At 34.7% G+C, this 22,897-nt stretch overlaps 1 protein-coding gene and 1 pseudogene across 1 annotated transcript; one reads left to right on the forward strand and one right to left on the reverse strand.

Moving 5' to 3' along the window:
- The first annotated feature begins 11,041 nt into the window (after positions 1-11,041).
- LOC112784475 (phosphoethanolamine N-methyltransferase-like) lies at positions 11,042-12,826 on the forward strand (annotated as a pseudogene).
- A 1,136-nt stretch (positions 12,827-13,962) lies between these two features.
- On the reverse strand, positions 13,963-16,118 carry LOC112786672 (uncharacterized). The gene is made up of 2 exons (XM_025830034.2): positions 15,937-16,118; positions 13,963-15,106 (listed from the first exon to the last, which is right to left on the reverse strand). Exons 1-2 carry the CDS (start codon positions 16,097-16,099, stop codon positions 14,118-14,120), a joined length of 1,152 nt encoding a protein of 383 aa, XP_025685819.1. The 5' UTR covers positions 16,100-16,118; the 3' UTR covers positions 13,963-14,117.
- Between the last annotated feature and the right edge of the window lie 6,779 nt (positions 16,119-22,897).

Below are 22,897 nucleotides of genomic sequence, written 5' to 3' on the forward strand. Positions count from 1 at the left end.
CAAAAAATAAAAACAATGCACATGGAATAAGAACAAAAGTTGAAACATGAGCATGTAACATCCAAAAGTGGAAAAAGTATGGGAAAATAGGTAAAGAAATTCTGTTTTACTAAGTATGTATGTTAGGTGAGATCTTAGCCTAATTAAGGATTCACTTATTAGCTCACTTAGCCTTATACATATACCCTTACCTTTACCTTGGCCCTATTACAACCTTAATTAAAGACCTCATAATTTTTGGTATGACTGTATTCTATAATTGTTGATTGGTTAGATGAAGAACAAAGTTATAGAAAGGAAGAATAAAAAAAAGGAAGAATAGAGTGATTAACCCAATAAACACTGAGTGACTAGAGAGTAAACACAAATCCAGTGAGGGTTCAATAGCTCATTAATATTTATCTTTGTTTGAATTATCTAATTGTCTTGCAAGTCCATAAAATGCTTTTTCTCCCATCTCAATTGTAAAAGTGCTTATTGATTATCTAAGGCTTGGCTATATATACATATATGACTCCTTGAAAATGTGAATTAATTTAACTACCTGTAAGCTTTATATATGAGTGAATAAATTGGAATTGCATGATGCATCATTCATTTAGGTAGTTGCATTTAGATTAGATTACATTGCATGACATTCCATCACTTTAACCTTACTTATTACCTTGGATTTAGCATGAGGACATACTATTGTTTAAGTGTGGGGAGGTTGATAAACCCATATTTTATGATGTATTTTGTGCTTAAATTGAGTGATTTATTCAATCCTTCAACCACTTATTCATGTTAATTGCATGGTTTTACTCTCCTTCCTTATTATGTGATGTATGTGAAAAACATGTTTCCTATGCTTTTAAATTAATTATTTTAATCACCTTTAATTCCATTCGATGCCGTGATTAGTGTGTTGAGCAATTTTCAGATCTTCTAAGGTAGGAATGACTTAAAGGATGGAAAGGAAACATACAAAATTGGAAGGAAAGCACAAAACGGAGCTTCTGAAGAAATTATCATCCACGCGATCGCATGGGCGACGCGGACGCATGCCAAGCGCAAAGAAGCAGTGACGCGGTCGCATGACTGACGCGACCGCGTGCCTTAAGCAGAATGTATATGACGCAGTTGCATGACTGACGCGACCGCGTGGCAAGGAAAAGCTCCGAATGACGCGACCGCGTGACCCACGCGGACGCGTGACAGAGGCCACGCACCAGAAATTGCAGAAAATGCTCATAGAGAATTCTGAAGCCCTTTTTGGCCCAAATTCAAGTCCAGAAGGCATAGACCAGAGGTTATGAAGTGGGGGAATGCATCCATTCAGAGAGAGCTCGCCAATTTTCACTTTCCATGATTTAGATTTAGTTTGAGAGAGGTTCTCTCCTCTCTCTCTCTTAGGATTAGGATTTAGGACTTCTCTTAGTTTTTAAGAGTGACTCTCGATCCAGGTTTAATATTTACTTTAATCTATATTTCTATGCTACTTTTACTTTAATGCTTTTATTCGTATCTATAAATGTTGCCAATTTGGCTTATGAACCGTTTCCATGTTATGATTTGAATTAATGATTATTTGAGGTATTTCAGTTTATTATTGTTCTCTTTGAATTAAGATATTTTTGCTTCCCATCTAAGGACATTTTTATTCCAGCAATTTTACTTTTTTCCCTTTTGGTCTTGGTTAAGAAATCAGTAACTCAACATTATCAAACTTAGCATAATTGATAATCGTTATCTTGCTAATTGAACTGAACTTCAATAATCCCAACTTTTTCTTAGGAAATAAATAGGATTCGAAAGTCAAACTTATTAGTCCCTTGACTTTCCTTTGCTTTAAAGGTTAAGTAAGAGGAATTAAGATTCAACTTTCATTATTGTTGAGAGGGATAACCAAGTTGGACTTCCAATTTCTCTTACCCTGCCAAAAGTTGCTTTACAGTTATTTATTGATTTTAATTGCCATTTAAATCACTTGCTTCTCATCTTCTAAACCCCGATTACAACCTTTATAGCCAATAATAAGAACATACTTCCCTGCAGTTCCTTGAAAAGGCGACCCGAGGTTTGAATACTCAGTTAACAATTTTTAAGGGGTTTGTTACTTGTGACAACCAAAACGTTTGTATGAAAGGACTTTTGAAGGTTTAGAAACTATACTTGCAACGAGGATTCATCCGCAATTTTCTAGACCATGCAAAAGTTCTCTCATCATAGACACCTCAGCTTGCCCATTGATCTGAGGGTGGTAAGCTGTTGCTACTTTGTGCATAATCCCATGCTTCTTCAGTAAACCTGCTAATCTCCTGTTACAGAAGTGAGTGCCTTGATCACTCACGATTGCTCATGGTGATCCAAAGTGACAGATAATATGGTTTCTAACAAAGGAGACAACAGTGTTAGCATCATCAGTACGGGTAGAAATTGCTTCTACCCATTTAGAAACATAATCTGCAGCTAACAGTATATATAAGAAACCACTAGAGTTTGGGAATGGACCCATGAAGTCAATGCCCCAAACATCAAAAATTTCACAGAATAGCATAAGTTGTTGGGGCATCTCATCCCTCTTGGATATATTACCAAATCTTTGGCATGAGAAACAAGATTTACAGAAGGCATTAGCATCTTTAAAAAGAGTAGGCCACCAGAATCCACAGTCTAAGATTTTTCTAGCTGTTCTTTGAGGGCCAAAATGTCCACTACTCTTAGAGGAGTGGCAGGCCTCTAACATGGACTGAAATTCTGATTGAGGCACACACCTTCTAATTATCTAGTCAGAACCATACCTCCATAAATATGGGTTATCCCATATATAATATTTGGACTCGCTTTTCAGCTTGTCTCTTTGATGTTTGGTAAAATTAGGAGGAAAGGTATGACTAACTAGATAATTAGCTACAGGTGCATACCAAGGAACTACTTCAGATATTGCGTGTAAGCTATCAAATGAAAAAGCATCATTGATAGGAGTGGAGTCATCCTTAATGTGCTCAAGGCGACTCAAGTGGTCCGCCACTAAATTCTGGGAACCACTCCTATCCTTAATTTCTAAATCAAATTCTTGCAGCAATAATATCCAACGTATTAACCTTGGTTTGGACTCTTTTTTAGCTAATAAATATTTTAGAGCTACATGGTCTGAGTATACTCCCACCTTAGTACCAAGTAAATAGGCTCAGAATTTATCCAGAGCAAAAATAATAGCCAGAAGCTCTTTTTCAGTGGTAGTATAATTAGACTGAGCAGCGTCTAGAGTCTTAGATGCATAAGCAATTACAAAAGGGTCCTTACCTTCACGCTGAGCCAGCACCGCTCCTACTGCATGGTTGGAGGCATCACACATAATCTTGAAAGGTTGGCTCCAGTCGGGTCCTCTCACAATCGGAGCTTGAGTCAAAGCGATCTTCAGCTTATCAAACGCTTCCATGCAATCCTCACTCAACTCAAACTCAACATCCTTCTGCAGCAGTTTGAATAAAGGCAATGCTACCTTACTGAAATCCTTGATAAATCTCCGGTAGAAACCTGCATGACCAAGAAATGAACGGACTTTCCTCACGGAGGAGGGGTAAGGTAAACTAGAAATGACATCTACCTTTGCTGGATCTATAGAAATACCAATAGTAGAAACAACATGTCATAGAACAATACCTTGTTTTACCATAAAGTGACATTTTTCAAAATTTAATACAAGGTTTGAACTAACACACCTGTCTAATACCCTAGCTAAACTATCCAAGCAAAGGGTAAATGAATCACCATACACGCTAAAGTCATCCATGAAAACTTCCATACAATTCTCAAGAAGATTTGAGAAAATACTCATCATGCATCTTTGGAAAGTAGCTGGTGCATTACATAAGCCAAAAGGTATTCTCTTGTATGCATACGTTCCAAAGGGACATGTAAAAGTAGTTTTCTCCTGATCTTCAGGAGCTATATGGATTTGAAAATATCATGTGTAACTATCTAAAAAGCAGTAGTGTGATTTACCTAACAAACGATCAAGCATCTGATCGATAAATGGCAGGGGGTAGTGATCCTTACGAGTAGCCTGGTTGAGGCGTCTGTAATCAATGCACACCCTCCAGGAATTCTGCACTCTAGTTGTCAGGAGCTCTCCATGCTCATTCTTTACTGTTGTGACTCTAGACTTCTTGGGCACCACTTGTACTGGACTGGCCCATTCACTATCTAAGATGGGGTAGATAATATCAGCTTCAAGCAGTTTGGTCACTTCCTTCTTGACAACTTCTAAAATGGTGGGGTTCAACCGCCTTTGAGGTTGATGAACCGGCCTTGCTCCCTCTTTCAAAAATATTCTATGCTTACAAACTTGAGGGCTGATGCCTACTATATCCACCAAGCTCCACCCAATTACTTTCTTGTATCTTCTCAGCACACTAAGCAGCTGCTCCTCCTGTTGGGAAGTGAGTTCCCTTGCAATGATAACTGGGAGCTTCTGATGATCCTCAAGGTAAGCATACTTAAGGTGGGGTGGAAAGGGCTTTAACTCCATTGTCTGTTCATGGCTAGGCACTTGATCATTTAGAGCTAGTGATGGTGGCAAGGTATCTTCAGTAAGCTCAGAGGTTGTCCCCACACTTGCATCTTTCTCCATGTGCCTCTCTTCTACTTTCTCTTGGTGAACTGCAGCTACAATTTCATCAATGATATCACACTGGAAGATGGAATGATTTTTCGGAGGATGCTTCATAGCTTCATCCAAGTTGAAGCTCACTGCTCTGCCATCTATTTCAAAGGAATAAGTTTCTGAGAATGCATCCAAATTGAACTTTGAAGTCTTCAGAAACGGCCTTCTAAGCAGGATGGATGATGGTCTTCCTGAGTCACCAGCACGTCCTCAACAATTCTAACCATAGAGATAATGCTTTTATCTGCCAAAACAAGACATGCTGTCGACCTTTTTAAGGGAGGGAGCCTCAAAGCATCATATACAGATAATGGCATTATACTAACATACGCGCCTAAATCACACATGCAGTCAGAAAATTTTACACCCTCTATAGTAATAGTTACCATGCATGGACCTGGGTCACTATATTTTTCAAGTATATCACCCATTAAAGCAGATATAGAGCTACCTAGAGGAATAGTTTCTAAATCCTGTATCCTATCTTTATTCATGCATAAATCCTTTAGAAACTTTGCATATTTAGGTACCTGACGAATGACATCAAAAAGGGGAATTGTTACCTCAACCTTTTTGAAGATCTCCACCATCTTGGGGTCTAGCTCTATCTGCTTCCTGGACTTCCTAGCAAGGTGTGGGAATGGAATGGGAATGACGTCTTTTGTAGCTTCAGCTTCTTTTGGTGTTTCCTTCCCTGGTTGAGCTACTTCTTCTTCAGCCATGTCTTCTACTTCCTCCTCTTCTTCAACATCCTCTACCTCAACAATGTCTTCAGCTTGGATATCTTCTTTTGAGCTTAGCTCCTCCTGACTCCTCTCTGACAGTGTGGTTCTGGACCTCAAAGTGATGGCATTAATTCCACCTTTGGGGTTGGGTAAAGGTTGAGAAGGAACTGTACTGGAGCTTGAAGGTTGATTGGTGGGGGTGGGAGGTGGTTCCATCCGGGAGATGAGGGCTTGTAAAGTGGATGTAAGACCATTGATGCTAGAGGTAAGTGTATTCTGAAGGTCTTTCTATCCTTGTACAAGAGAGTGAAGCACCTCATCATTGGCAGAAGAAGGGGGATAAGTAATTTGAGGGGCCTGTTGTTGGTTCTTTTGAGGTGCCTGGGACTGCCTTAGGTGTGGTGCTCTGTAAGGTTGGTTCTGGTCCTGCTGTCTGTTTTTGTTATTGTTCCACCTCTGATTCTCATTGTTGTCTCTGCCTCCTCGGTTGTAGTTGTCCCTCCACCCTTGGTTAGGATTATCTCTCCAACCTTGGTTGGAGTTATCTTGCCAACCTTGATTGTAGTTCCCACCTTGGTTGTAATTGCCGCCTTACTGATAGTATCCTTGATTCGGGCAGTCATAGAAATTGTGAGTAGCTGCCAAGGTGCTATCTTCTTGTTGCTGGAGTTGTGGACACTCATCAGTGTAATGAGTATAGCAGGCGCATATTCCGCACACTCTCTGAGGAACCAACTGTTGACTTTGTTGTTATGGGGGAGGCTGAGGTTGTTGTTGATTCAGCTGTAGCTGCTTTAGTATGTGGGTCATCTCTCCTAGAGTCTGTGTGAGAGCAGCAGTCTTACTACTAGAGGACACCTCTGCAATAGCCTTGGGATGGTTGTTCCTGTGCCTGACATTTCGGGTAGACTCAGCTAGATCGGTGATCAGTTGCCACGCTTCTGTCACCGTCTTGTACTTCTTCAGAGAGCCATTACTTGCAGCATCTAGTGTAGTCTTATCCTGAGGCTTCATGCCTTGTGTGAAGTAGCTGATCAGCACCAACTGGTCAATCTTATGGTGGGGGCAAGAATCTAGGAGATTCCTGAAGCATTCACAATATTCATAAAGGGTCTCTGACTCGCCTTAGATGATGCAGGAAATTTCTTTCCTCAATCTGTCTGTAACTTCAGCTGGAAAGTACTTTTCCAGGAATTCCCTTCTGAGCAGATCCCAATTAGTGACAACCTCTTCAGGTTGAGTGTAGAACCATTCCCTTGCCTTTCTCTCAAGAGAAAATGGGAAGGCATATAGCCAAATAGTAGTTTCATCTGCACCATGACGCCTAGTAGTTGAGCAGGCCGTCTGAAAGTCTCTAAGGTAATTTATGGGCTGCTGAGCAGGTAAGCCATGAAACTTGGGTAGTAAGTTGATTAGCGCAGTCTTCAGTTCAAAATCTGCAGCCAGATTTGCGTGACGTGCTTGATATGGTTGCAGTGTAAAGTCTGGAGCTCCAGCTTCCTGGAGAATAATCCTTCTGGGCTCCGCCATATTACCTGCACGTAAATCAACAGAATCAGTAGTAAAGGAGCTTGTTTCTTCCTCAGATGGCGCTTCAGATTTGCCCTCAGATGAGACTGGTGAATTGGTAGTAACCACTTCACCGCCCTCAGAGGTTAACCGACGCCAAGCTCGCCTAATACGTGAAAGAGTTCTTTCAATTTCAGGATCAAATGCGGCTAAGCTTGGATCAGGCAATGAACGCGTCATTCAATGAAAGAAACATACAGCTCATGGTAATAAAATAAAATAAAATATGCAAAATTAAAAATATGTACACCAACTAATAATTTAGCACACTATTGCAACTCCCTAGCAACGGCGCCAAAAATTGATGGGGCGGAAATTAACCAATTAAGAATTTAATATAGAAACAGCGTTGCAAGTATAGTTCCTAACCGACAAAAATCTGCTTATCAATTTAAAAAAGGTTGTCACAAATTTTAGAATAAAAATACTGGGAGTAGAAATCCCAGGTCGTCTCCCAACGAGTTGACAAAAGAGTGCTATTTTATTAATCAGGAGTTTTCCGAGAAATTTTAAGAGTTGGAGAACGGAAAAATAAATAATTGTAAATTAAAGCAATGGAAATTAGCAAGAGAATTTATATAATCAATTAAAAAGCCTTGACCGGGGGGAGATTAATTGGAAGTTGTATCCTTGTTGGATTCTCCCAATTGTGATAGCAAGAAGTTGTTGTTTTCACTTAGTTAACCCTTACTAAATAAAGGAAAGTCAAGCGATTAAGCTAACTCTTATTCACAAGTCCTAATCCTTTCCTTATGGAAGGATTAGCGTTAGTAAATAGAGAGTTAGCCAACAACTTCCAATTGAACTAATCACTTGAGTATTCCAACTCAAGGGTCTCCTCTTAATCAACCCCCAAGTCAAGTTGGGAGTCTACTCCATTGACATGAATACAACGTTCACAGGCATATAAAGGGAATAGAAAGAAGACATGATAAATAAAGCAATAACTGAAAATTAATTAAAGGTAAAAATAGTTCTTTGCATTAAAAAATTCCAAAATCATAAACATACGTATCTGAACAAGGTTAATAGGTAATCAAAAGAGTAAAGGAATAGAAAACAAACTAGAATAATGGCAACTTCAACGGAGGTAGTGACTCTTCTCAATATCAAAATCAAAAGCATAAAAACTAGAACTATGAATGTGAAGAAAACTTAGAGGAAGTGTAATTTCTCTCGAAGATTCCAATCTAAAACTAAAAACTATGCGAATGAGAATGTGTGTTGAGTCTCTGCTTGTCCCTTGGCTCTAGTCTGTGTTTCTGGGCCGAAAACTAGGTCCAAACTTAGCCCAAAATTGCCCCCAGCATTTTCTGCAATTTCTGCAGGTAGCGCATGTCACGCGTACGCGTCAGTCACGCGTACGCGTCAGTCACGCGTACGCGTCAGTCACGCGTACGCGTCGCTGATCATTTTCGCGTGTCACGCATATGCGTCAGGCACGCGCACGCGTCATTGTGCAGACTCCAATTCACGCACACGCATGAGCCATGCGTGCGCGTCGCTCCTCGCTGGTTGTCTCCTTTATTTCTTGTGCTCCTTCCATGTTTGCAAGCTTCCTATCCATCCTCTAAGCCATTCCTGCCCTATAAAGCCTGAAAATACTTAACACACAGATCACATCATCGAATGGTATAAAGGGGAATTAAAATACACAATTTAAAGGCTCAGGAAGCAAGTTTTCAATTATAGAACAAAACTAGGAAGGAGTTGTAAAATCATGTGAATTGTATGAATAAGTGTGTAAAGACTTGATAAAACCACTCAATTGAGCACAAGATAAACCATAAAATAGTGGTTTATCATCGCTGCTGTGTGTGTCAGTTCTTATGCTTGACCGCAGGGAGAGAAGCGAGCCACCACGAAACACAAACTGGCGACAAATGACACAAGAGTTGGTAGATGCAGTGGATCCCGCAAGGAGAACCACATGATGTTAGCAGCAGCGACTCTGTGAGAGTGGAAAGATTGAGACGCCATTTTGGTTCATTTTAGTGTGAGAGAGTGTGATAATGTGTTGGAGAAGGAGGTTAAGTTTAGGGGGTTGGATTGTTCAGATGAAATTTGATTAATTAATTAAAAATTCCACCTATATATATATACATTAATAAGATTGTCATAACAGTAAAATACATTGGCCACTTTAGCATTATTTCTATTAAAGTTGCGTTTCGACGAATTTACGAATACGCTTGTTCAAATTTTAAAATTATTTAAAAATTATTTTGTCAATAGCAAAAATCAAATATCATCAAATTAGAATTAGAATATTTCGAATACAGATTTGATATTTTCCTCTTTATATGTATTAACAAGTGTAATTACCTGTACCATGCACGTGATAAGATTGAAATTATAATTTTAAGTTGTTTTGTTAAAATTAATTTGAATTATAATAATTTGATTAATAAAAAAGTAACATATTATGCATTGTTTGTTTTTTTTAATCTAATGTTAATTGAATTAGCTCTAAAATAGTTATTAATCGGTTTTAGTAATCTACTTTCTTCAATAAATCAAACATATATACTGAATGTGATCATAAATAATCTAGTAATACTTAAATCCACCAACAAATTTTTATATATTGGTTTACTGTGAACTAAGAACATATCAAAATCAGCTCAAAATTAACAACAAATTATTACAGAATTCTAATACAGAAAGTTCTCTAATAAACAATAAATAATTTAAACCCACTGAATAACAACTCAACACTATTCTTTGATGCCTGCAAAATATATAACTGAAACAGTATTATATCAATGTTAAATTATTAGTATACAAAATCATATGATTAATGTAATTATAAAATTATTTATCAGGAGAATAAAATAATACGAATTTTTACGATAATTTTAATATTCTCAAGCTATAAATGTACAATAAGAATGCATTACCCATTAGCACTAAAAATTTGTCAATTTTTTTAATTGATAGTAATAAATGTTAATAAATTAATAAATTTAATTAAGAGATTTCGTTATTACCTTTTCATTATAAGTTTTCAAAAATTTCTCTATATACCACATTTATCGTGCAATTATCTTCCAAGTTTCTGTGATCTTGCAACAGCACTTGCAGACCATCTTTGCTCGTTACTCGTTACTTTTTAAAATATGAACAAAAAATATTTATAAACTGGACCTAGCATTACTTAATAAAATCATGGAAAATAATCAACTTACCTTATCATCCATGAGAACCATTTCTATGTAAGTCGTCTTGCTCTTGTCAAATTTGAATGGGACTTTCCATAACCTTATAATTCTTGCCTTTATTTTCTAAATTTGTTCATTACATAATCTACCATAGGTAACATTGTTGATAGAATCATAGCTAGTAGCCATTAGGTATGAAAAATAATAGAAAAAGAACTATGTCTGAGGTACGAATTTTCTAGATGATAAATAATTGTAACAATTTACTATTACTCCTTATATATTTATATATATTGTATACTAATTGAACAGAGTAATAATTAGCCAATGTTTTTAATGGAGATACTTGCTTCAATTAGGTAAAAATTATGCCATTATGTTTTATTAACCTTTATGATTAATTTAATAGTGATACTTGGTTAATATATATGTTATCTACATTAATTATATGCCAATATTTTTAGAAAAGAGCTAAAAGAGGAGATATATAAATATATATAATATTATTGCTATATAGAAAGCAGATATAAATTGCTACGTTCTTTTTTATTATATTATACAAGTTAAAAATATAATATCATGTTAATATTAATTCTAGATACTTGCTACAATTATATCAAATTTAATTATGACTCTAAATAAATAAAATAGATAATAATCAATATTATTATTTTGTTTTTTACATTCAGCTTCATCATAGCTTTCTGATATTTCTAATATATGGTTGCTTATTGCTTGAGTATAAACAACAAAGAAAATTGTTACAAAGTTGGGGCTGAAACCAGGTCAGAAAGTATTGGATGTCGGTTGTAGTACCGGAGGAGGTGACATTTACATGGCTGAAATTTTTGATGTTGATGTTGTTGGGATTGACTTCTCCAACCAGGTCAGAAAGTATTGGATGTCGGTTGTGGTACCAGAGGAAGTGCATTTACATGGCTGAAAATTTTGATGTTGATGTTGTTGGGATTGACCTCTCCATAAATATGATTTCTCTTGCCATTGAACGTGTCATTGGACTCAAATGTACGGTTGAATTTGAATGTGTCGATTGCACCAGAAAAATATATCCCAAGAATACATTTGATGTAATCTACACTCGTGATGCCATGTTACACATCAAAGTAAGGAACCATCTTTGGTGTTTTAATAAGAACTTGTACTATGTGTAAATATATCATATGGGATACCATGTAAACAAAACACTCCATCTACTATTAAGTAGGATGTGACTAATCTAAGTGGGATTGGCATCTCATTCAATGGTGCATGAAGTATAAGTCAGCATGATGTCTCATAACAAAATATATAGACATATCGTTCTTCAATTAGAAAACAATCTATGTAATTCAAAGGATCAGGGAGGTATCACTAAATGCTAAAATTTGGGGATGACAAAAAATATATATATATTGCTCATTCAGTGCTCATGGTTGAGATTTTGACGAGTATATTTTAGAACAGTGAGATCAAACTTAAGTTTTATCAAATAAATTGTAGTTCTAGATTTTAGTTTGATCGATATTTTTTTTTTTTTGGGTCTGCTTGAAGTATTCTTTCCTTTCATTTCTGAAGCTTATCCTCAGCTATTTTCTGTGGTTTAATGCAGGATAAACCGACATTGTTTGAATCATTTTATAAGTGGTTGAAGCATGGAGGTACACTTCTAATTATTGATTATTGTAAACGAGCTGGAAGCATATCATTAGAATGTGAAGAATACATTAAAAAAGGAGGATATTATATCCATGACATGGAAGCAGATTATCAGGTATGGTAGCATATTGTAAGATATTAGTGACAACATAATTTATTCTTGCCTACATTTATTTTAAGACATGTCCCTTGTTTCCTACACAGATGCTTAAGAATGCTGATTCGATGACGTAATGGCTAAGGACCAAACATAATTGGTTTGTCAAATACTACAATTTACTTTCTTTGACATTTAATCAAATTGTTCTTCTGAAGATACAATAAAATTGTTACTTGTGTGATTTCAGTTCATGAAAACACTACAACAGGAGCTAAATGCCCTTGAGAACAAGAACCATTATTTCATTGATGAATTCTTTGAGGTGAGTTCCTTAAGGTGTATCTATTAGTTGTGATCATGAAAAGGAAGGGAAGACAGGGAGGGGGCTAGGAGAGTGAAATTGACTCGATTTTATTCATCAAGCCATTCCTTTTCTCCCTTCTCTTCCAAGATCCTAACTCTCAGAGGAACACTTATAAAGTTATATATTTCAAATAAGACTTAAGTGCTGCTTATTTAAATATAATTGTTTCCCATTTTGAAACATTGATGACTGGAATCATTAATTGCAGGAAGACTACAATGAGATTGTTGAGAGATTGAGGGCCAAGCAGATTAGAGGTGCAGCTGGGGAGCAGAAATGGGGCTTGTTCATTGCCAAGAAAAAATTATACTTATTTATCATGATATGTCATGTTATAGCCATTTTTAGTTCAACGTGACTAGAGATTTCCCTATGATATAGTTTCTATGTTATTCTATTGTTATTTGTATATTTAGATGGACAAAATCTTTGAGGGTTTAGCACCAGGAGAAAAGCTTTTTATGCCCCCTCTTCTGCTTGAATGTGACGTTCACTTCATTTCAGAGTTCTAATTCTATGCTAAAAATCAATTTCAATATCCTGTTTTCAATTGTTTCGGCTTTAATAAAATTGGCCACCTTCAAAAGTAGTTGTGAATCAGAGATGGTAGAATACAGTAGAAACTATAATCAGTTCTATGCTAAGAATGGTTCTTGTTTGATTCACATTTTGTTTATTATAAAAGTAGAAAATGTGCTTCTCACTCAATGCACTTCAATGTGAAGCAAAAATGTTGTTTGTATGAGACGTACGTTTGACATCCCTCAAAAGGTAAAACAAACAAGCTTGAATGATTTGGTTTTGGATTCTTCCTGGGATTTTAGAATTAACAGAGGGGTTTTAGAAATTGCAACTGAACCAAACTTGTTAAATATAATAGAGAAAGTGTGATCCCAGAAAGAAAGAGCTAAGGTTATTCTTCTATACTAGCTGTTAAATATTTATAAGGCTAGCCATTATTCATATTTTCCTTCATTCAAGTATAAGCCAACTCCTGTTTTTATGCTGGATGCTTAAACAATTAAGCACTGGTTTCATCCGAAAAGTGTTGGAAGAAGCAAATTCATTATGGAAGCGTTTGGAGGCAGAGACATGAACACTGAATACATTGTCTCCAGAACAATTTTTTATATTTTTGTATCCACTCTTTTATGAAGGACAATGATGGACACCAGATTTAGAAAGGTGGACACGAACTTTTTAATGAAATTTTTTTCTTTTTGTCCAAAGATATTTTTTATTATTCTACTATTATCCCTTCTTATTTTTCTTAATTTGAGTTTCTTCTCTGTTTTGCGTTCTTCTTCTTTCTTTTTTTAGATACTCTCTTCTTTTTGTAGAATTTCTTACTTGACTGGATAGTTCCTTTCTTCTTATGTTATTGTTATTACTTCAATATCACTTTTACCTTGTTGGTTCATAAACTAATTCTTCTTGTAATCTCCTATACTCCTATGTATTCTCATTCTCTATTAAATTAGTTTGTACTTAATACGAAAAATTTGGAATCACATGGCTATTTTAGTCCTTTCATATAATATTTTAATCTTGCCTATGTGTATCCAAACATAATACTGGACATTACATTAGTGTCTTGTATACCATATCCAAACACAATACACAAAGGATCATTTTTAGTGTCTCTGTTCTATTGTCTCTGTCTTAGTGTCTGTTCTGTCATGTCTCCAAAAACAAACGCACCCTATGTGCCTCAACAAATTAGCTGATCATTCCAATAAGTAAAGAACAAAATGAATTGATCAATATTCAATGTTACACTTTTCCTTTGCACATATCTAACAATTCAACCTCATAGACATGCACGAGGGTCAGCTTCCTACGGCAATGCTATTACAACTAAGAAATGACAGAGAACAGCATACCAACATAACTAACAAACTTTGGGACCCTCGGTCAGCCTGTTTCTTCGTTTTCTTTTATGCTTGAAATCTTCGGGACCAGCTAGACGAGTAGAAGATGAATTCATCTCCTCTAAAAGCTCTTTTGCCAACTCAACCTTTCCTGATTTGTTTAAATTATTGATTAGCGATTGATAGATGTATATTGAAGGGAGGATCCCCTTCAGTTTCATCTCCCTGAAGCATTTCAAAGATTCCTCAGCATTTCCTGATCTGCCAAAACTCTCAATTAATGCAGTATATGTAAGCAAATCCGGTTCGATGCCATTCTCACTCATTTCCTTAAAATACACAATGCACATGTCTGTTCTTCCAGCCTTCCGCAAGCCATCCAATACAGTATTATAAGAAACAGTATTCGGGACAAAACCAGCTTCCTTCATGGTTGAAAACACATCAAGCATTTCATCCACACGACCTGTACGGCCCAATATATCTAGAACAATATTATATGTGACCAAGTCAAGACTATAGTTACGACTCTTAAGATAATCAAATATCACCAAGGCCTTATCCTTTTGTCCACTTTTGGCAAGGGCGAAAATGATCTTGTTTACAAATGATGTACTCGAACAAGTTATTTCTGATACTTCTTCAATGAATCTAAGTAGCTCAATACAACCATTGGCTTTTGTGGAAGCCTGGGCAAAACTAAGACATGAAGCTGCACTTGGGGATTTACAAGACAACAATAATTTCTTGAAGGCTTGACACGAAAGGTCTATGTCATTCTTCTGACTTGCCTCTGCTAACAAGACAATATACACATTAGGGGGAATAGAAATGTTCCTGTCTTGTAAATCTTGTAGCATTTGACTCACAGCAGAAAGATTTCCAATCTTGCACATCTTATCAATATATGCAGCATAACCTTTGACACTTGATGCTGCCGCATTTTCAATTGTGGCATGAAATTCCTTCAAGACTTTCTCCGCTGCTATCTCTTTGTCAGGAGATGCCGCTGTTGAAAAAAACTAAAAATTCCCAATGAATTAACTTTTGCTGATTAAAATCAGACAAATTCAAAAGAGATTGATTGAGAATTGAGATCAGAAATGATATTAACTACATTGGGAAGAGAGTCATCACTAATTAGACTAATTAATTCTATGGTTTTCATGAAAAGAATGTTAAACTAATGGTAGTCCAAGACAATAATAACATGTGAAAACTATTTGTATCCCACTGCGTTTATCCACAAAGACATAAAATTATCTTTGGTAGAAGACATGGAGACAGACATTGTTTTCTGAAATACTGATTTAATGTATTTTGTATCTTTCTTGACAAAAAGACACACGAATACTAATAAAAAATACAACTTATTTTTCTTATTAATTTTTTTATAATTATATTTTTTATTATTATATTTTTCTTTCTGAAGCTTTTGTGTGAAAAAACTGAGAGTAAATTGGACTTTTATAATTTGTTCTTTTTACATTTAGTTTATACCAAACAAAATACAAAAATACTAATTTTTTTCTTGTTCTCTCTTCAAAAACAATGGCAGCCCAAAGAACACTTTAAATTAGCTGAACAAACATTAGTAGCACTATTCCAAAACTACAAATGCTATACTTGACATTAGGTTAATCTGCTTGGATCAAATCCTTTATTTCATTTTACTTTTAATGTCTCAATCATCACAGTTTATGTGTACTCTTGTAGTGCAGAATATGTAAAAGACAAGACTTTTCAATAATTTAGAGCGCAGTGACTATTTATTCAAAATGAAATTATGAACTTGAATACAGAAATGAAAACAATTAGGAAGGGGAAGAAGGTACCAACCAAAGGATAAGAGGAGGAGAGTGGAAGGTGGAGGGTGAGGGCGGAGTGAAAATGAGACACAGAAAGAACAAGCTGTTGCTGCTGTAGAGAATAATAAAGGAACCTTGAAGTTGTTATATTTGAAGCAATCGATAACATCATCAATGAGCAAAGATTCAAACATGTAGAGTGCAGTTTTTGGAGATAAACTTGTCAAAAAGTCATTTTCAATGTTCAAGTATAATAAATCACCAAATCAAATTCAATTCTATAATAAGTTGATTTGTCTAAATATTGTAATTTTTTAAAAATGAATAGAAAATATTTTTTAAAATTAATAAAAAAATTATTTTTTAAATTAGATTTATTTTTTGAGAGAGGACCAAAATCGGATGGGTCAAATCCAATATCAATAATATTATATATTAAATAGAGTAATTTATGTTAATAAAATAAATAAAAATTAAAATTATTCAAATATTCTAAACAGAAATAATTACACGACTGTCCTAAACTGATCTAAATAAATCGAATTAGGCATATTCGATTTATACAAATACACATAAATCGAATTAACTCAATTTAATTTATTTGTAAATTACCCTATTATATATTTTAGCTTTGTAAATATTCTATTAATTAATAAAATATTTAAATTTCAATATAAATTAAATACTATATAAAAATATAATTAAATTTAGGATTTTTTATATATGTTCCTAAGAGACTTGTTAAAGATAATATTAATAAAATTTTAATAAAAAATATACATTAAATATTTTTTTTATAATTTTTATACGTTCAATGTCTTAGAAAACTTAAAAAATGTCTTATAGTCATAAAATAATTTAATTATTTTATTTATCAATATATGTAATTTATAGCTTATTTATCAATTTACATCGCATGACATATCTCGTTTACATTATAAACGAGATATATTCAACATCAATTCATTTACAATGTAAATAAGATAAGTCTAATCCTCACTTCTATAAGGAAATCGTCTAAAATGTGAGGAATGTCATTTTCATTCCATTTTATACTTTCTTTCTCTCTTTTATTTTGGATATTTTTCTTGTTATTCTTGAGGTACTTGGACATTATGACGCACGTAGATGCACGAGATGACGACATGAACTACCTGAACGCGACGTAGCATATTATTGGAGCGATCGATCTTTTAAGTTAGTGTTCTTATTTTCTTCTTTTAAATAAATAAGCATATAGTTATAGTTAGGGTACTTTTATAAATTTAGTATTGTTATATATGACTATAAATCTATAATGAATGTTATTTTAGTAATATAAAATAGGTTAGTTTTCATATTAGCTTTTATTAGGTAGTGAAATATATTGTTAGTATCTTCTGAATATTAGTTGCAATGTTATTAAATAAAATTTTTAAATATTTGATTTAGAAATTAATTTTCCTAGATAGATTTATTAATTAATTTAATTTAATTTTAAAGAATAATAAATTATGAAATGTGAAATAAATTTTTTTACATTTTTATTTCTCTATTTTGAATTTTATATTTTTTAATTTTAATTTTGAATATACTAGATAATTTGTTTTGCTGAATATTTGTTGTAATGTTCTTAAATAGATTTTCTAAATGTTTGATTTACAAATTTAATTCTGAATAGTTATTATGGATTTAGTTAATTTAATTTTAAATATAACTAAATTATGAAATGTGAAATAATTATTTATTATAATTTTTATCTCTTTATTTCGAATTTTATATTTTTTAATTTTGATTTCAAATATGTCATGTATTAAATAGATTTTTATTGAAATATTTTATATTGAGGTAAATACCAAATTGGTACTTGAAGGATTTCGGCTTTCACAAAATAATACCTGACTTTTATTATTGACAAAATAGTTCTTGAAAGAATTTAAAATTTGACAAAATCACCAAACTGTGAAATGATGATGTCACAATGAACGAAAAATGCTAATGTGGTTGTTAGAAGAGAGCTTCGATGATGACAGAGAGCTCCAACGACGTTTCCGACGATCTCCTTCTTCTTCTTCTTTGTGTTCACTGCTTCTTCTTCTTCTTCAACACACCGCTGCATCCCCTTCCGCCATGGCAGCTGAAGAAGAAGACCGCCATGGCACACTGCTGCATCTCGCCGCGTTCTTCGTGTTCACTGCTTCTTCTTCTTCAACACGTCTCTGCGTCCCCTTTCACCATGGCAGTACCTCGCTACGTTCTCGGGTTCACCACTTCTTCTTCTTCGACATGTCGTTGCGTCCTTCCGTGTCCCCTTCCGCCATGGCAAAGAAGAAGAAGAAGAAGAAGTAGAAGAAACAAATGTTTCCTCTGCCATGGCAGCACCTCGCCGCTATGTCCCTAGAAGCATCCCCTCCACCATGGCAGCACCTCGCCGTTACGTCTCCTTCCGCTATGGCAAAGAACACCAAAAACCGTCATCAGAACTCTCTGCCATCATCGGAGCTCTCTTCTGATGGCCACATCAGCATTTTTCGTTCACTGTGACATCATCCTTTTACAGTTGGGCGATTTTGTCAAATTTTAAAATCTTGCAGGGGCTATTTTGTTAATAACAAAAGTCAGGTATCATGTTGTCAGTGCCAGAATCTTTCGGGTACCGATTTGGTATTTACCTTTTTTATATTTTAACAGAGACCTCACTTACTACTCTCTAGGTGAGTTAGCCACATTGTCGCACCATCGGACGCCATTCTCCCTCACTTGAGAGAGGCTGGGTTTGGTGACACGGTGCAGCTCAGGAACTTTGTGTTCGACAACACCCTGATTACTATATTCGTAGAGCATTGGCATCTAGAGACCCACATTTTTCACCTGTCTTGGAGGTGAGTGCACTATCATCTTGCAGGATATTGCGTATCACCTTGGGTTACACACTGACGAAGAGCCAGTGGGTGGGTGCTTACGTAACTTCTAGACATGGTACCAGCACCCAACGTGGGGTTGGTAGAGGAGCTCCTCGGTGCTAGGCCTCGACATACTCAGCAGCAAGGGCGCAGCGAAGGAGTTGTTTTCCATCAAGCTGACATATCTTAGGGACAGAGTACATCATATCCCTTCTGGTACATCATATCAAGAGATGTTACATCCTGTTGCTAATCGGGAGTTACCTGATAACAAATAAGTCAAACAACCAGGTCCATATCAGGTGTCTTCCATTGTTGGCCGACTTCAAGATGAGTCGCAGTATGTCTTGGGGATCCACTGTGCTTGCATGGGCGTACCACTCATTATGCTCTATAGCACATCAATCCACCATTGATATTGCTGGATGCATGTCACTACTGGTGTTATGGATATATCATCGATTTTAAGAGTGGTGCCCATCTGAGAGGTAGATTCCAAGGTTTCCAACGACCGTGAGATATATCATTTTATATATGGTTTTTCTCTTGTCATTCATAGTAATTTAATTTTATTTTGGGTGAATATCCATCTCGATCCTTGATAAGTTCTTCGAAGGACTACGTGTCTCCCAAGAAAAGAAATATCAATTTCGGTCATTGATAATTAACTTTATAAGACTAGTTAGTCCTTCTATCAATGATCTTTTTTCAGAACAAGCTTATGTGACACGTTAATTACTAATATATCCTCTATTTAATTTTTATAAGTAAAAATCATTTAAAAATCACTAATATTTCTTAATTTTACACAATAAATTTAGTCAATGTATTTGAAAAAAGTAACAAAAAAAACTAACAATTACCTCGAAAAGATAACGAGACTCCCAACAAAAAAGAATTTGCTAATCTTTTGTTGGCTTTTAACGGATAAATCAACAATTTAATATGCTATGTAGACTTATTCCGTTAATATAGAGAAAAAAATTGACAGTAGGGCTAATCAGTCTCACAGAAATAAAGTTCAAGGCCCAAAAAAGATATTTTTTATTGAGAGTCTCGTTGTCTTTCAAGATAACTATCAGGAGCCGTTTATGATTTTTTTTTTTCTCTTTTTATTTTGCATCAAGTGATGCATTGCTTGTTATTATTGCATATGTCCACAGGTTGATAGGTATGGCTGACACAACCAATAGATAAGACCCCATAACTACAATAATGAAATACATGACACAACTAGGTATCCTCTGTGGGCTTATTGGGACACCCTTTCCGAGTATGGCCTGTTTGTTTGCATAGCCCACACCTTTTCTCTGCACGTTCAACCTCATCTATCTCATTATGAAATCTTGTAGAAACTGGTCTCCCAGTTACTTTCTTATGTATGGCGGGATTAGGACGCAAACATGTCCCATACCACTCCAGCCATAGCTTCTAATTTTGTATCGCCGGGAACTCTACCTCATGGATTTGCCTCCTCTGAAGTTGTTCATTTACTTTAGAGAGAAAAGTAACGCAATCTAAGCCATTGATAATATAAATGGTTCTGATCATCTTAAATAAATAAATAATAAGTAAATGCATTAAAAGAACTTTAAAAATCGTGCGAATAGCAGCTTCGTAGCTTCCAAGACCGCGTGATTTTTTCTTTTTATTTCATCTTCTTTTTATTTTATTTAGTTTTTTCTTTCTTTTTCTTCAAAAAAAAATTATTTTTGATTCTATTTTTTCACAATATTTAATTATCTTTTTATGTTTATTATCATATTCTTTCATGATATTATTGTTATTTTGGTTATCTTTTTTTTGTCTTCTATAACTTACATTTAAAGTTTTGTCATGAAAGAGATTAATAATGATCACTAGTAATCTTTCTTTTTTTTTTTTAATCCTGAATAATTTTTTGAAAAATAGGATAAAAAAATAAAATTAATCAATTTAAATTGGGTCAAAAAATATTTTTTTATTTTTTATTTTAATATAAAAAAATACTCATGTAAATGTACTAAATCTTTTTTAGACAAATGTACTCAAATTTTTTGTTTATACTTAAAATAAGAATCTAATTGAGAACAAACTAAAGAGTGTTTAGAATAACTAATGATGTGATGTTGGTTTAATAGATCTCTAATAAATTTATATTGATATACATTAAAAATTGAGTATATCAATATAAAAATATAAATAAATCAATTTTAAATTTTTAATGTATATCAATATAAATTTATTAGAAATCTATTAAACCAACATCACATCATTAGTTATTCTAAACACTCTTTAGTTTGTTCTCAATTAGATTCTTATTTTAAGTATAAACACAAAAATTTGAATACATTTGTCTAAAAAAGATTTAGTACATTTACATGAGTATTTTTTATATTAAAATAAAAAATAAAAAAAAAACATTTTTGGACCCAATTTAAATTGATTAATTTTATTTTTTTTATCCTATTTTTCAAAAAATTATTCAAGATTAAAAAAAAGAAAGATTACTAGTGATCACTATTAATCTCTTTCATGACAAAACTTTAAATGTAAGTTATAGAAGACAAAAAAAAAAGATAACCAAAATAACAATAATATCATGAAAGAATATGATAATAAAACATAAAAAGATAATTAAATATTGTGAAAAAATGGAACCGAAAATAATTTTTTTTATGAAAAAGAAAGAAAAAACTAAATAAAATAGAAAGGAGATGAAATAAAAAGAAAAAATCACGCGGTCTTGAAAGCTAGGAAGCTGCTGTTCGCACGATTTTTAAAGTTCTTTTAATGCATTTACTTATTATTTATTTATTTAAGATGATCAGAACCATTTATATTATCAATGGCTTAGATTGCGTTACTTTTCTCTCTAAAGTAAATGAACAACTTCGGAGCCAAATCCCTACCTCATACACCTTGAACACTGCCTCTTATATATACACTGGATGAACATATCTCTCCCACTCGATACTTGCAGCGGCACAAGCAGTAAGTGCATGACGACACAGGAAATGAAGTGACTGGAAAGGACCATAGTCACATGTGCCCACACTCAAACACTGAGGCCCTCCTATTGCGACGTGTTACCCACATCTTTGGAATTTTCTCCCTATTTTTCTCAATACCAGCTAGCAGCCACTGAGAAAACTGATTACCGGCGGTCAATTATGCCTATGCCTCCCTATCCTTCATGACAAACAACTGTTGTAGCCTCTCGTAAGTACATCTAACAATGGATGAAATCGGTAAATACCGCGTACCCTTCAAAGCTGCATTCATGCACTCGGAGAGCTTTGTTGTCATGTGCCCAAGCCTGCGACCGCTATCACAATGTTATAACCATATTTTCTTGTTGAATCTACTGACCCAGTCTGACATCTTATGGGATTAAAATGGAATCGGTAGACATTCATCCCAAAATAATTATGATAAACAAGAATATAGTTTAGACATTGAATAATGGCTTACAAATATCTGAGATTCTATCGGAGGACAACACGGAAATTCCAAGGACAACTTGCTGCATATTGCCTGCAATGCACATGGTACTTTGATCGATCCGACTCCACGACTCTGTACTCAACACTTCTTCAAATGCTGTAATTCTTCACACCTAGCATGACAACCTCCCTGTTTTTGAATATGTGATCAATGCAAAATTCTACACCACTGTATGTATTGTAATCGTCTCTACCTATATTGGAAATGGAGTTTTCTCATGCATCGTGTCCAGATCCAATGTATGATAGTGGCTGAGTACAACTGATAATTTTGGAATTGATTTTGGGACAGAAAGAAAATATCGAACTATTTCACCGATAGGATTCTCTGGTACAAATTTCTGCTCATCATCATCCTCAAAAGAACCATTTTTGTTGCTATCAGCAACATACTCTTCATCCGACTTCTCACTGTCCATGTCCATGTGTACTCCAGGACTAGCACAGTGCAAAGGGAGTGATGCAAGAGGTGGGTCATCTTGGAGAAAATTCGAGGCCCAGAACCACTACCACCAACATTACCAACCTCCGCAGAAAGCTCCATCACTTATTCAGCCATGATTCTCCCGTAGATATTAAACATCAGGCGCACATGCTTATCACCATTGAGTCAAAAAATACAAAA

The sequence above is a fragment of the Arachis hypogaea genome, chromosome 20 (assembly GCF_003086295.3).
Source record: "Arachis hypogaea cultivar Tifrunner chromosome 20, arahy.Tifrunner.gnm2.J5K5, whole genome shotgun sequence".
NCBI lineage: Eukaryota > Viridiplantae > Streptophyta > Magnoliopsida > Fabales > Fabaceae > Arachis > Arachis hypogaea.

Bases quoted from the DNA above. Each gene is read 5' to 3' on its own strand.
- LOC112786672 (XM_025830034.2), bottom strand. From the start codon at position 16,099: ATGTTTGAATCTTTGCTCATTGATGATGTTATCGATTGCTTCAAATAT. The intron at 15,107-15,936 runs GTTGGTACCTTC...TTTTTTCAACAG, and splicing joins TCTCCTCCTCTTATCCTTTG to CGGCATCTCCTGACAAAGAG.